Here is a 16,806-nt window from a genome sequence, read left to right as displayed (position 1 = left end):
CCTATTTTTTCTTGTAAATTTCCCTTTTATGCAATCCACACATTCATCAAAGTTACTAATATCAAGAGGTGGTAAGAGTCCATCTTTAATCAATCTATTAATCCTATCCTTAGAGATATGCCCTAGGCGTCCATGCCACAAAGAGAGTGAAGTGTCCTTTAATAAAGGTCTCTTATATCCAATATTTTGAACATGTAGGCTATTATAAATATTAGAATCCAATTCCAAATTATATAAACCATCATGTTTATGAGCTTTTCCAACAGATTTGGAATTATAAGATAACAAACATAATCCTTTATTAAAACTAAAAGAAAATCCACAATCATCAAGTTTTGACACAGAAATTAAATTACGCCTCATAGAGGGAACATACAAAGTATCTCTTAATTGCAAAATGAAACCAGATTCTAATCTTAATTCTACTAATCCTATAAATTGCACATTAACTCTATTTCCATTTCCTACAAACAGGTTCACTTCAACTTCACTTGGTTTTCTCTTTGTCTTGAACCCCTGTAAAGAATTAGAAACATGAATTGATGCCCCTGAATCTAACCACCAAGAGTTTAAAGGAATATCTACCATGTTAGACTCAAAACAAACTAAAGCATAAGGCTTACCTTGGGTTTCACTTTGGATTGAATTCTTAAAGGCATGACAGTTTGACTTCTTGTGTCCTATACCGTTGCAAAACCAACATTTCAGCCCTTTTTTCTTAAAGTTGGGTTTTGAACTAGATGCCATGTTGGATGGTCCACCCTTCTTATTGTTTCCTTGTTTAAAAAATGGTTTCTTTCCCTTATTCTTAAAATAACCATTCTTTCCACTCTTATGGTTAGGTTGCGAAAGAAAATTCACACTTCCACTACTCAAATGATTCATTCTTTCTTCCTCTTGCACACAAACAGATATGAGGGTATTGATATCCCACTCTCCACTTTGAATATTATATGAGGTTTTCAAAACATCAAATTTGCTAGGTAGAGAACTTATAGCATGGTGTATGATAAACTTATCGGCTAATGGACATTTAAGGTCACTAAGCTTGTTGGCTATGGTCATCATTTGCATGATGTGCTGCCTAACACCACTACTACCATCATACCTCATGTTAATAAAGGAATCCATCAATTGCCCTGCCTCAGCCTTTCCGGAAATGGCATATCTTTCACCAACAGAAGCCATAAAGGTTTTAGCATCATCAGAATTTGGAATGGCTTTAACTAATGTATCATCAATGGATCTCTTAATAAGCATCAAGGCCTTGTTATTAGCCCTTGTCCATTCCTTATAATATGTCTTTTGTTCAGGTGTGCTAGTTGCAGTCAAGGCAGAAGGTTTATCCTCTCGAATTGCAATGTCAATGTCCAATAAATTCAATGCTAACTCAATATCAGCCTTCCATTTCTTATAGTTATTCCCCGTTAGAATCTCTATTTGGTTTGCAGAACTATTTAAGGAAAAGGAAATGGGGGCTGAAAAGTAAAAATAAAAATGATTAATATCATGAGCAAATAATCAATAACTGGGAATCTAAGCACATACAATATAAACCCCCCTGTGGGTGGAGCATATATTATACAAACAACGGTGACAAAATTCAGACACCTGTGGGCAGAAAGAATTTTTAACCGTTACACATTCCCAATAAATCATGTTTTAAGAATTAAATCCAATTTAATTTCCTATGGGTAAATTAAATTGTAAATCATTCAAGAAACAAACAATCCAAAAATCACATGAAATTTTATCAATATTCATGAGTGAGCCGCTGTGGCGGTATACACTCATTTCAACTAATAGAATTCCAAATTTGATAACATTTGCTCAAAAATTAATCACTTATATTAACCATTTTTATTTCAAGCACTACACATGGAAAGTGACCTATGCTATTGTAGTATGTATGGACAGTGACTCTTGAAAAAGTTCATAACAGGAATCATTCTTATATTGATAAAACATGTAAAAACTAATAACAATTAAACCAATTATATAATATTTAAGGATTAAATATGTATAACATTTAGGCCCTAAAACAAACAGGAAGGAGAACAATGGATTCAAACTCATGACACCAAAATTGTTTCAGAAACGGGTTCACTGCAACCCTTCGGGAACAGTTACAACCTTTCGCAAACAGTCACGACTTTTCGCAAACAGTCACGACCTTTCGCGAACAATCACGACTTTTCACCAAATTTCAATTCAATTTTCCAGAAAGAGAATTGTTTCTCATATTCTTATGAATTGGAATCATTTAGAAAATGATTTGGAATGGAAACAGAGTATAATTTTGGTATAAGAAAAAATACAAGTTCAAAAAAGGGTCTATTGTATATTCAAGGTTCTATATTCAAATGTCTTCTCACTAATTCCTACATAATTCATATGATCTATCATTCTGTTATTTTGAAGGTATATGGGTGGCCTTCAATTTTAATTGATATAGACTAACGGAAAACATAATCTAGAAAATAGAATGTGCATTGAAACAAAATTATTATATGAAAATCATTCATGCATTCAAAAATATGCTGACTTTAAATGCCGAGAATATGCAAAGTAGCATGAAAATCATCACACTTCAATGAATGAACGTGAACCAAATTAATGTATTAAATTCAAAGACATGATTTTCATATTCAAGCATTTATATGGATCCTAAACATGCAACTAAGGCTCTGATACCACATGTTAATTTTTATAACAGATCATGAAATATAATTTACATATCATGAACAATAAACTTCAGTCATAGTTGCATGAATTAGGACACCATTAAAATTAAATAAGAGGGTTTAGGACTTACCTCTTGAAGCCATTGATTGTCAACGCGTATGTATGCTCTTTGATGATCTTGAATTCCAATTATGTTGGATAGGATCTTCCTCTCCTTCTTTCTCAAACTTTGATGGGTAAGTATGTAATAACATGGATGATCTTTTGCATATGCCCCAAGACATATTTATAGAGAAAGTGGAGAGGGGACCTACCCTTTCATGTAGGGTTACAATGGTTCTACCAATTCTTTCATGAATAGTCACTAGGTATCAAACCATACCCTTTCATAAAGAGTTGAATGGTTCCACCCATCATGGATTCATTCAACTATAGGCTACATTATTCAAGTACACCTACCATGTGATGTCTAATATCTATTGATCACAATATAGATATTTCAAGACCCATCAAGATACTATTCAACCAATGTTTAATTTTATAAATCAATGGAAGACCAAAAAATTTCTAACAGCCGCATCGTAGTTTTTACCTCTTTTAGAGTTTATAACTTTTCTCATCATTTTATTTTAAAAATATTATCTATGATTTTTTTTTTTTGGTATAAAAAATTCAGTCCAAACGACTATATAAGAAAAATCAGTTTAAATGGGTTTATTCCTTTATATAGTATTAGATTAGATTAGATAAATAAATAAATGAAGTTTTTTTTTTTTTTTAACAAAAATGATGCAGGGGCACCATTAATTCACATTAAATCAAAAAGAAAATGAGTACATAGAAGAAAAAGGGGACTAAGCCAATGACCTTTTCAAAAGGATATAAATTTTAAGTTGGACATATCCAACCTGTTCCTAATGTACTCCTCCTAATTGAGTCAGGAGAGTTATTCCACCATATGATATCATGATCAAACAAAGATAAACCTAAATTAGCCATACCATTTGCACATGAATTGCCTTCTCGATAAATGTGAGTGCTAGAAACTTCATGTTCTTGATGATGAGCAGACAATTCTTCCATCTATTTTTAAGCTTCCAAGGAACCTTTGTTCTAGATTTAAAGGCCAGTAAAACATGTTGAGAATCAATCTCAAGCCAAATATTTGGAAAACCTTTTGTAGTTGCTAGTTCTAATGCAATCATTGCAGCAACCAATTCAGAAAAGAAAGCACTTCCAAGACCTAAGAACTGAGCAAAACGTCCCATACAAGAACCATTTTCATCTCTAAAGATACCTCCAACAGCTGCTCTGTCAGGGTGCTTAGTAGAAGCTCCATCAGTGTTCACCTTTATCCAGTTATGGATAGGGGAAATCTACATTACCTCCTTAATCAAAGGAGCCTTAGGAGGATGTATGTCAACTTTAAAATGCTTCAATATAGTGAATTCGACAATATCTCTGGAAGCTGACTTCATTGTATTATTTCCGGACCAAGATATATACATTAGAGATTATCACATTAACAACAGCTTTCCAATGGATCATCTTTTGTTAAAACCTGGCTTGGTTTCTTCTAAACCAAATAAAGTTATTGCATACATTATACAAAAGATATAAACATTCTTTTTATAATACAACACATCATGGATTTGAACATGCACACTGATTATTGGTGTCTCTAAGACCATCCTCAATTGTGAGGTTTTACAGGTATCTTATAGGTACTTCTATTTGATGAATTTATAATTTAAAGTTGCATGACTCATATAATATATAATTTATGGTTACTATGGTAGGAAAACTAGCAAAAACTTAAAATTTATATATGTAAATATAGAGGCACATATGAAAACAGTAAATTGTCTAAATAAAAAAAGTAAATTAAGTAATTTACGAATATTATTCACATGAGAATCTTGAATTCCACTTAAACAGTTTCTTTCCTTGAAAAATAATTTAAACCGTAAAAGTGAAATTTACAACTACGTAATCCCCTAAAGAAAATTACAGTACCTATTGAGATGTACTTCTAGTATACATTATCAAGTCACCTTTTAATACATTAACGTTTTTTTTTTTGGCATTAGCATTATTAGTGTTAGAGAAATGTTAACAAGTGTCATAAGAGTATTTTCCTTAAAAAAAAAAAAGTGTCATAAGAGTATTTGTTAAGAAGTTTTAAAATAAAATTTTATTTTAGAAATTGTGTATTCAACACAGGCTGCCTTCAACACATTGAAGTTTTAAAAACATTTTTTTCTACATAACAAGTGCCCTAAGCATGACCCTTAATGTTAGTTGTTAATTGATACTCCATCCGTCCTAAATTATACGATGTTTTGATTATTTCACACAAATTAAGAAGTGCAGTTAATATCGTATGAGAAAGAGATATTATAAGTAATTTTATGAAATTATCATTCATTAATACTATATGAAATATAAATTAAAGAATTGAAAGAAAAATAATAAATACTAGTTGTTGGTATAATAAGAAAAATAATATTTAATTATTCGTTGGTATTGTAAAGCGAATTATATAATTTAGGACATATTTTTTTTTCAAAACAACTTTAATTTTTTGTTTAAGGTGGAAATTGAATTTAGGAACACCCTTATCACTTCACTCCTTCCATCTCCCACTTCAACCATAAAAATCTTTACAAATAAATTTTACACAAAAATGAAGGCATTTTGGTCTTTTGCAGTGTCTTATTGGGGTACCCTTACATGTGTAGGGTACAATTAAAATTCTCCAAAACTTTTTTGTAGATGGCCCAAAATTTAATACACAAACAAGCTCCTTCCTTAGATTTGGGCCAATTTTAAATGCTAATAACACCTAATGTCCCCAATGCAGATGTAGATCTAGCACACTTGATTAAGTTTTGTTTTCCTTGACAAGAAAAAGTCTTTCTATGGGACCAAAAAATCACGTTTCCGCAACAGAATTATTTTTTCTTGAAAAAACCAAACAAGCATGCATACCTTTTCTTGAAATTAGTTTAAAATCCCAAAAAAGCACCCCTAATGTTTAATTTTAGGGAAATGTTAACGAATGTTTTTGGGCGGACCATAAGTAGTAAGTATTTATGAAAATACATGTATTCAAGTGCTTTAGAATTCAAAATATTTGATTTTTTTAAAAGAATAATTGCTTATTTTAGAATGGTTAAAGAATGTCTCGGGGAAACTCGTGAATAAAACCCTTTATTTTATTTGAACAACCAAGATTAATTGTAGCAATGTACCCAGTGAAGAACTTGAGGGACTTGACGATTCACTCACATTAGAAACCATCAAGATTAATAATTAGTTGTTAGGTTAATGTCTTTTTATGATTGAAATTCAGAGAAAAAATACTTTAGGATAATCAAAATATTATCAATGTTGTACAAACTAAGCAAAGATCTATCACTTGTATACAATCCATCTCAAAGAAAACATTTGTATACCCCAAAGAAATAATCCATTAAGTAAGAGCTTTAAGCCTCCGAGCCTCACATGGTTTCCTTCCTTAATTTATGTAATCCATATTTCGTATGATAAGATTTATCTTTGAGCACATCATTTATATCACTAGTTTATAATCAATCTCAAAGAACTCATTAGTATACTCCAAAGGGATAATCCGTTTAAGAGCTTGAATAAGTCCTCAGGCCTAACCTTCAGTTGGCTTCATTTCTGAGTTGCACTACTAATCTAGCCACAATTAAAGAACACACATTATACATTAAATAGTGACCTCAACACACTTCTGCTTAAAGAAAATTGCAGAATCAATATCACATTTCAAAAACCCAATTGAAGTTGTAAGTCAAGAGATATCAATCTCTAATTGTTGAATAAAACTTGATTGATCGTTGGACCTGCTCGCCCGCACTTTCATCCATGATGTGAATTTATAGCTCGATGCCAAACTCGATGAGAGTATCGATCAACATAAACTCGATGACACTCTTAAACCTATACTCTCCATTACTACTAAACCTCTAAATCCTTTCATTAGCTTGAGAAAGTCTGAAAGATGGGAGAAATTCCACAACATCGTTGTACAAAAAAACTTAACGAATGATATGCTCCTTTGGTGATCTATCAATACAGTAGCACACCAAGAATTTGTTCATCTAACTCCTTAATCACGTTTCATCATTTTTCTTGTATTCTTCTAAATGTTTAGATTATTATATATGAAAGTTACGTAAAGAAGTATATATGTATATTGATGCTACTTTTTAATATCCTTCATTTTTTTTTCTTTCTATGTAGTATTAAAACTAAAAATGTTAAAGTGGATGATATTATTTAGATTAAAGAAATAACACTATTTTCTTTTGCAGAAGATGATAAGTTAATCAAACTAATTATACCATACACAAACACTATAGAGCCCTCTACAAAATAAATTCATAGCAATCTGCATTATCAAATTCAATTAAGAAAAAGGTAACTGAAAAGTCTAACAACAAAAGTAGATTTTTCTTTTGGAGTCAAAAAGTTGTCAAATACTTACTCAAATACTAGAAGCAAATAATTTGTACAACAAAATAACCAGATCCTAATTCCTACGAGATCTAAGAGAAATTACAAGAGAAGAAACCAATAATCCAAATTGACAAGCAAAAACCTAACACACAAATTCCCTTAAACTTTTCCCAAACCCAATCATGAAAAAAGAGAAAAATAAAAAAAAGAGAAAATGACCTTCCTTTTCCCCATCTTGTCAACAAGACAAGAAAAACAAAAACAAAAAAGAGAAGAAAAAAAAAAGTTGGTCCATTCCTCTAAAAATTCAACACTTCCTTCAACCATATCTTATATGCCAACATCCAAATCTTAGTAACTTGAACTCCCTTCATTTGCCACCTCCTGTATCACAAAAAATAAAAACCTAAATAAAGCTATTTTACTTAAAAAAATTAATTTTTTCACTAAAAAATAACTAACATATTCTTTTTTTTTGTGGTGACCGGGTAAACTCCGGACTTTGCATATATTATGTATTGTCCTTACCAACTGAGTTAACTTCACGAGAACAAAATATATTTTTTTATCACAAAAATATAAAAATGAATCCAAAGTAAATAAATAAATAAAAAGTTGGAAAAATTAAATAGAAGATTGATTTATAACCTGAGAAGTGAAATTAAATTGAGGTGGTTCATTAGGGCTTCTTTGATGAGAACCTTCACTCTTCTCAGCCTTCTTGGAACCAATGTGACTTTTTCTAAGACCCAAAAGACCCTTCCACCTACCCTTAGGAGGCCTTAAAGAAAAGGAATCATATTCATCATCATTATGAAGAAGCTCTTGTTTAAGAGTAGTAGTAGCTCTTTGCATCTTATTATCTTTGTAAGGCAACAATCTACCTTTGGAGAAAAGTTCATCAGCACTCATCATTGAGTAGTTAGTGACAGAAAATTCAAAGTCAGAAGACACAACAGGTATGTGTGTGTCTGATCTTCTTTCTTGTTGTTTCATGGCTTGTTGGAGATCCACAAAATCATTGGAGAAGGAGATTCTTGGACTCATTGGAGCACAATGATGATTATTATTATGATGACCCTTTTGTTCGGATGAGTTGTACATCATGTCTAAACTTGCCATGAGATTTCAGAACAACATCTATATTTCAATTGAAAAGAAAACACAAAATGGATATGTGAGAAGTTAGGAACAATAAATTCTAGTTGGGACCCCCCTTCTTTTTCACTGCTGCAACCCCACTTACAACCAGATGCTTGTATTTATATATGTCACAGAAGGGATCTTTCAATATTTTGATCTCATCTTTTTTACAAATAAATATATATACTATATGATACTATACTTTTTGTTTGGTATATAATACTATGTGTGTGTATTTGGTATTATAGTGAGTTTGTTAAGTCATTGTGATTTTCATTGGATATATTTTATAGTTATTACAAAATGCTTGTTTGATATTACGATGGATTCATTAAAATCATGATGAGTCTCTGCGATTAGGCAAAAGCTAAAATCTTCTTTAGAATTTGAAGATGCGGCGACGTCCCTCAAATAAACTGATTTTATTTTGGAGGAAGTTTTGTGTGGTCACAATGCTTTCTCATCTTTTTAGTTAACTTTTGAAATCGTATTGAAGTCACACACATTGGTCATGTTCACATGTTTTTTAGTGCATAAATATGTCTGAACACCCTCATGTGTTAATTTAACTTTTGAGATGAAGTTCAAGCTCATTTAACATTAGGCATACCACTTAGACAAAAAAAAACATTATAAGTATTTTTATGCGTATCCAAATATTTTTTACCAGATATTGTGACCATCCCATTGTTTCTCTTTTTTCAACTAATTGCTGAGAAATACTTGAACGATCACAAAACCAACCACATAATATTTAGACACAGTTAACCACAAACTTAAATTTAAATGGGAAACTAGCTTGGATCGTCACGTCTTTTATCATCTCTTCTTGACCAATCAGGGAAAAATCAAAAGAAGAAGAAAGACATAATCAATAAAAATCAAAGAATATCATATAGAAAAATCACAGTAAATCCTCTCAAAGTGAGTAATTAGATCATGTTGTAAATCGATCAAGTAGTCTCACACACTCGAATTGATATAAGATTTTATTGTAATATTCTCTCATAAAAAGTAATCATCCTACCTATTATTTTGTATCACTCAAAGACAAACTTATCATTTATTGTACAACCCCTAGTTGTGGCAACAACCTTTATTTAACAAGGTCGTCCGAAGAGACATTAAACACTTGGACCTCATGGGCATGAGAAGACAAATTAGACTTGTCTAAGTCATGATCTTTGATGGAAACTCCTCATGCTTGGTGAAGCGAGTATGTTGAGTTGGTAAGGACTTAGAAAATATCAATGTTTTGTGGAATTCAGAGTATAGCCTATGGCAGTGAAAGATACTCTGAAAAATGTAATCAATGGATTATAATGGATTAAGTCCTTCTAGAGTAGAATGCAAAATGACTTTGATATGGGTAGGCTGGACTAGCCATTAATTTGGATAGTGAAACAATTTAAACATATTGTGTCATTCTTTTTATCTTTTCGCCTTTCCTTCACCATCTATTTTGTTTGTTTGTTTGTTTAGGACAAGTTCTTCATGGTTCAACTTCGCCTTTTCTCTCTTGTATGAAATAAAGTTGAATGATTTGATAAAGAATTTACTCTAGTATAGACAACTTCTTAAAATGTTTACTAAAAAGTGTTAATGGTTGTTAAAGAAAAGATTTAATATCGTCTACAAAATCGAAACCCTCATTTCTTGTGTTTCCTCCACCTCCATTATAGATTATCGATCCAAAAAGACTTGTTAAATTTTGAATCTTTCAACAGTTTTCAATATTTTATGTTAAGGGTTTGTAAAAAGATGTTTGTTCAGGTAACAAAATGCAAGTAGTGAAAATATCAAGATGAGAAAACTACATTGAGATTAAGTTTCATTAGTTAATCCTCTAATGTCTTTCATTATCAATTATATACTCGTAATATTGTAGTTGTAACTTCACATATCGCTCACTATACATCTCAAGGTCTTGTTGATAACGAGAGATCTATTTTTATCCTTTAACTTATAATATCTCGAGCTCCACCTTAATGTTTCTCTAATTCCTCACTCTTCTCCCTACGTTTTTCTCTTTCTCCAAGTGATAGAATGGTCTAAATTGCGACTGAGTTTCTCTTTATATAGTTTCTTGAAAGTGACAATTCGTTAGGCGAAATTGTGATTTCTTCATCCTAGACTCTTTGCTAGCTCATCCACACGGGTCACTCAATCTCTAGAATTCGCTAGACGAATTGAAAATCGTCATAGCGAACGGTGCCATGTTTCAAGACTGAGACAATTTGCTAAGCTTGTGCTTCTTCTCGCCTAGCGAATTGCACGAACTCAATCTTCTTGTCCTATTTTGCTTGGTTCTTCATTCAAGTCCCTTCAATACTACAAAAAAGTGTTTGAAAAATGTTATAGTTCATGAAATATCATTTATGATCAAGCTATCTAATAATTACATAAAATTGAGGGATTATTACTAGATTTCTTGTCAAACAAGTCAACAAGTGCCTTAAACTATATAGGTGAAATAGAAAATCATGGCACTAATCAACGAACTACCGTTATAACCCCTTCTAAAAACCACTATGGGGCAAACCCCACATTAGACCTAACCTGGAATATGTCTTTCCACCATGTAGATGCCGATCGAGATCCCTGAAACGAATTCCCAATTGAGATTTAGCGATTTAGATCTGTGGGTCAAAATCGAACATTTGTGAAATTTAGGATCAAAATCAAACAATTGGTGAAACTTGGATGGTCAAAACTACATTTAAATCTATAAATTATTAAAGCATGCAAAATTTAATTTTTTATTTTTTTATACAATTATAGACGAACGAGTATGAGACAGATTGAGTATTATTTAGATGCCATGATAAGATGTTTTGTCATGACATGTTGATTTGGCATTGAATGACGGTCAATCTTCAATATATATGTACTGTCTCTCCAGTTATCTTGCTGCTCTCCCTTGGACACAAGTGAAGGAAACTGCCAAGGAATTCTGTATACATTTTTGTTTTTCACATCCCATCACATCCCATCCCATAGATAGTGTGGTGTATGCAAATCAAATCCCATCCCATCCCATGGTAGTGTAGTGGTAGCAAATACAAATGCAATTGCAAAGCTCTCCTTTTTAGGCCATTCCCTTGTTTTTCATGTTATTGTAAATATACAAAGTTCTGGAAAGATTCCAAGAACTTGTACTTCTAGTATGTCTTCACATTCTCAATATCCAATTCCAAGTATAACAAACAAGACATGCATGCATTATCTTTCTATGGTTCTATTGGCAAGATGTGAAGTTTGTCGGTCACCAATAATTGTTCTAAGATAAATCAAAATATTGATGATTAAAAATCAAAATATATGTGTAATTGGTCACTTTCAATAATTTTACCACCAAATTAACCAATGAATGTAATTTTGAAAATACTACAAATATGGTCATGCTGGTTTGCTGCACAACCAACCAAAGAAAAGTGTTACTATCATTTGTGGCACAGAAAGCAACAGGAGTGACATTTAAGAAGAAGGGTCAAAATACTACTCCCTCCGTCCCGGTATAATTGACCTACTTTGGTTTTTCACACAGATTAAGAAAAGTGTATAAATGAAGGGAAAAGTGGAATATATTGTATTGGGAATGATAAAAGTAGTATTATTTAGTGTTATATTGTATTGGGAATGATGAAAGTTGTATTGAAAATTGAAATGGGTCAGTTATTTTGGGACACTTTTTTTAGAAAATGGGTCAGTTATTCCGGGACGGAGGGAGTATTTTCATTCAAGTTTGAAGAGTAAAAAAAAGTGGCACAGTGGCAGAGTCACAGTTACAGAGAGGAGCGGCAATGGCATGCATGCAGAGCACAGCTATGCTAATTGACCCAACTTTGCTTTGACTCCATTACTATTATTATTAACAAACAAAGCAATGGGAATGAGCTGGCGACATTGATTGATCAAAGTTAGTACTAGACTAGCAGTCACCACGTGATCCGGGGTTAATTTTAACTTAATTCAAATGTGATTTTCAAATCCAATTTTTACTATAAACTACTCCATATGATCTTATTTATAAATAAATTTTTACTTGATTCGTTGAATAAACGATGTACGTGTCGAACAGAGGGAGTAGCATTTACCCGTGCATTTGCAATGATAACGCGTTACCGCGATGATATTGTTATATTTAGTTGCAGTAATGCACGACCTGTTCCTAAATACATATCGGCTATCGCATGTGAATTATTCACGTGACGTAATTAGAAACAAATGAAGTATTATCTAATCTAAATTTACATATTTGGATTGAAGGTGAAGATTATGTCTGGTTTCGTGGTGAAGATTGAGTCTAGTGTTAAGTTTGTAAGGTTGTAGGCATTTCTTGCTCTCTTTTTTGTTAGTTCTGTTGAGCTTAGAATAGAGTTTCTTTGTTTTGGGTTTCTAGTTTCCATGAAGTTGTAATATCTGTTTTGGTTAATGAAATATATCTCTATTTACCAAAAAAAAAAAAAATTGAATTTTTTAAATTTATTTTAGTTGAAATTAAATTCAATGTAAAATGGTTTATTTTTAAATCTCAACTCTACATTAGAATAAATTCGAGAGAAAAACTCAATTATACATATAGACATACAAACATGTTAAAATCAATTTTGACACTTTAAAAAATAAACCAAAAATACACTAAACAAAATTGAAGTCCCACCAAAACTTCTCCAAACATGAATTAAATATTCCTTATAACTAGACACTAAACACTTTTGCATCCAAATTCTGTTTTGCCAATCATGGGGAGAAACACAAATGGAGCCACCAAAACTCAAATGAAAATAATCATTATCATGCATTTTTTTCATGAATAAATATTTTTTTTCTCTTTCAAATGTCCCATAGATAGGTCATAGTCTTGTAGGCTAGAATCAATGTTTAGAAGTAGAATTTACTCGGTCCTCACTCATGACCAGGAATTAGAAAAAAGCCTGATCTAACATGCAGGAAAGGACACAAAGGGCACTTCTAATATTTTATTTATTATTAATTTTTTTTTTTGTAGCTAGCAAAGGACATAGTTGTCACTCACGTGATTCAACATTTTTCAAGTACTACTTAGCCTAATAGGGTTATCACACGTGGCTTATTCTCAGTGATGGATGGCTTTTTAACATGGACCAGTCAAACACAATTGATCAGCAAATTCTTGGAGAGTAAAAAACTGTTGGATTTGGCATGATCCCCGTTTTGGTTTCCCATTTTGTTAGCAACTGCTTACATCTTATTGGCTATGATAATATCTAAACCTAAGTCAATTTGATTATTTGTTCTTGTTTATTTAATGTGTGTGCTCATTTCCCAATATCAGATCAGAATAAAAAGAACCTATCATGTTTATCCTTAATTTGGCTGTCATTGTAATTTTGTACAAAATTACTGCATTGCTATCTGATTCAGAGACCGATTAATCTGATGGATCAATACTACCGTTCACTTGTTTTACTCAACATTTGTATCTATTTTGAGTTTTAATTAGACTCTAGTTGAAAATAAAAAGTGGTGAATAGATTAATTAGTTGAAGGAAAGCATTAGCTCAAAAACCTATAGCTAAATTAAACTCAAGTTGATTGAATGGTATGCATAATGGGGTAAGATAAAACAAATGTCTGTGGAGAGTAACGGTCTAAGAATTTATTTGGGAAAATGAAAAACGTGTAATTATTTTTGGAGACATATACTGGCCTACATTTTAAAAAAACACATTCCAAAAGTCCTAATTTTGTGAAGGGCCTTTTTATGAGCCAGTACTTGCTCTGTGATATAAGTTAAAATAGGGCAAGTCACGCTTGTTGAATACTACTCCCTCCGTCCCATATTATTTGACCTAGTTGACTCTGTCACGTATGCCAATGCACAATTTTAAACTTAAGTTTCTTTAATAATCTAGTAGAAAAAATTACGAAAATTTGATATTTTGAAAATATTAATCGAGACGAATCTAACAACATCTTATATGCTATATTTTGTTTTTATATATTAGTAGAAAAATAGAGTCAAAACATGTTACATGAATAGTGCAAATATTCTAAATAGGTCAAGTAATATGGGACGGAGGGAGTAGTATATTCATTAATTATTATTATATCGAGACTTTCTTTGGGTTGCGCCAATTGAGTGGCTTGCCAGTGCCACAAGTCCTTCTACTGATCCTTTTCCTTAGATCAACACTTGATTTTAACAAATCCACCGTGATATCAAACTTGCGATAATACTATAAGATGACGGGCTGCAACTCCACCGGAGATGGTGTACCAAACAATAGTCGACTAGTTAAGGCTAATGGGCTCAAGGGCATGCCAATTCTCAAACATGACACAATACTTGTTTGGATTTGCGTTTGCCTCATATTTCTCGCGTCCCCATGCACTATGAACACCCATTTTGTGAAACTAGAATTCCAAGCTTCTGTCTATACGTGTGTTTGATGCCTTTTGGATGTAGTTCCAAACAGGCTAGTAGATTTGACTTCTACCTCTAAAACTTGTGGTGTGGACTTGAGATCGAATCATATAGGAATAATACCAAAGAAAATTGAATTAATTATGACCATTAATAATAGGTCAACTTGGTAGAGCTTTAACTTGTGATAGGCGATCCCTTAAAAAAAACTTGTGATAGGAGATGTGGTGTTCACGTCTCTTGTTGATCCTAATTATTGCAATGTTGTGGTCGTAACAATGGTGCAAATATATAATATGCGATTGTCACACTTAAGGTATTGGGCAACTACTACACTTGAATTCAACAATAACCCACTCCAAGAGTTGTTGTTTGTTTGTAGGTAGACCATATGCAATCAGAATTAGATCGTTATAATATGTTTTTAGGCCGAGTAGTAAGAGACTCAAACACTTTAAACAGGTAATTAGGAGTTTGAATACTGATGTATTTGTGACAAATGTGTTCATGGGATATTAGTTTTTTTTTTTTTTTTGACAAAGATAGGTGATTAGTCTTGTGTACTTTATTTAGCAATAAAACATTGTAGTTGTACTTAACTTTTTCTTGTTTGCTCAAAAAAAAAAAACTTTTTCTTGTTATAAATGGGAATTGAATTAATGTTATATTATGTTTTTCTCTCTTTTGTCACCAGTCTTGTGACTACGGTCAACAACTGCATTCACTATTGTACAGGTATAACCATAATGTGTAGCAAGCTAAAACAAAGACCGGGGTCCCAAAACTGATAAAAACAGGACAATGTTCAAACATGAGAGTCAAGCACAGAAGCTAACAGCCTTTTTGGTTGGTTATAGAGTAAAGAGCAGGAAAAAAAAAAGTAGGTTACATAAAAAGAGAATAAGTAAATATTTCATCTAGAATGAAATATAAATAAAAAGCGTAGTTGAAAAATTGATGCATCGTGGATTAAATTTTAGAAAATGTTAACCGGTGTCTTTAACACATTGTTTAAGGAATCAAAATATAAGAAATTTCTATATAGAAATTTGTGTGCTTTCATTAAATTTTTAACTATATATATATATATCACGACTTTTCAACAAACTTTATTTCATTATAAAGAGAGTATTGTTTTCACAAAGTACGGATACTACTCGGATCAGATGTGCCCCGATGTCGGACACCGATACGACATCGACACATATAATTACGCTAAATTATGTTTTTATTAAATTATTAGTTGTGTCTGTGTCGTATCGTATCTGATCACTTTGTCCGTGTCGTATGCGGTGTCCCCGTACTCCATACCTGTATCATCCCGAAGGACAAAATGTGTAAAGATCTCAATCATCTTGATTTAAAGATTAGTCCTCTACCACTACTATAGTACTATCCAGTTTCGATCTTCTAGCAGTAGTAAGTAATTATTACTAGAAGTAAAGTACTATTAACATGTCATGCATTCTTAAATAATGAATTGAGTTTGAGTAAGCACACAGATTGTACATGGATAGAATAAAACGCCACAACATGCGATATGCTTTCAAATTCCAAAACTCACACGGGCAGCTGTATTAATGACTATGCTAGCTGGGATTCACTTCATTTCCTTCAAATTCACAACATCAATGTCTTTAACAATAGTACTATTTTTTAAACTATTATCACGTACATAAAGTAATACTAGTACTAATATTACTACATTCAAGCTGACTATACTGTTTGTACATTAATTAATTTTGGTCCTTGAGTGATGTTGCTTTGATAACTTTGTGAAATTTCTTAGTAGTATCCTCCAAGAATCACCATGAGTTGTCAAAAACATTAACAAGAACAAGTTGAATCCTTTCATATCTCAAGGTCACACGAACGTTTATCCTATTAAATTAAATAACCTTATGCCCTGCTCAAAATTCCTACAATGTACTCCCAAGTAGTGTTCTATATATTAATGATTATTTTGAGAAATATATATGTATGTATAGAGGATGCTTCCTTTTGAGAATAAACAAGAGATATTGTACGTTATTAAGAAGTCAAGTTATGTGCAGATTTATTGGGTTTTCCTATGTTTTAAT

At 32.0% G+C, this 16,806-nt stretch overlaps 2 protein-coding genes across 2 annotated transcripts; both read right to left on the bottom strand.

The window, feature by feature from the left end:
* Window positions 1-274: 274 nt before the first annotated feature.
* LOC146919819 (uncharacterized) lies at window positions 275-3,252 on the bottom strand. Its single transcript, XM_085713217.1, has 3 exons — window positions 2,816-3,252; window positions 624-1,478; window positions 275-516 (listed from the first exon to the last, which is right to left on the bottom strand). Exons 1-3 carry the CDS (start codon window positions 2,826-2,828, stop codon window positions 488-490), a joined length of 897 nt encoding a protein of 298 aa, XP_085569343.1. The 5' UTR covers window positions 2,829-3,252; the 3' UTR covers window positions 275-487.
* Window positions 3,253-7,148: 3,896 nt separating this feature from the next.
* Window positions 7,149-8,470, bottom strand: LOC146919818 (uncharacterized). Its single transcript, XM_085713219.1, has 2 exons — window positions 7,822-8,470; window positions 7,149-7,557 (listed from the first exon to the last, which is right to left on the bottom strand). The coding sequence occupies exons 1-2, from the start codon at window positions 8,293-8,295 to the stop codon at window positions 7,525-7,527; spliced, it is 507 nt and encodes a 168-aa protein (XP_085569345.1). The 5' UTR covers window positions 8,296-8,470; the 3' UTR covers window positions 7,149-7,524.
* Window positions 8,471-16,806: the final 8,336 nt, after the last annotated feature.

This window comes from Medicago sativa, chromosome 5 (assembly GCF_051527215.1).
Source record: "Medicago sativa cultivar Bolivia chromosome 5, Bolivia_mono, whole genome shotgun sequence".
Lineage (NCBI taxonomy): Eukaryota > Viridiplantae > Streptophyta > Magnoliopsida > Fabales > Fabaceae > Medicago > Medicago sativa.
The sequence above is the reverse complement of the archived record's forward strand: the minus strand, read 5'-3'. Positions and strand labels throughout refer to the sequence as shown.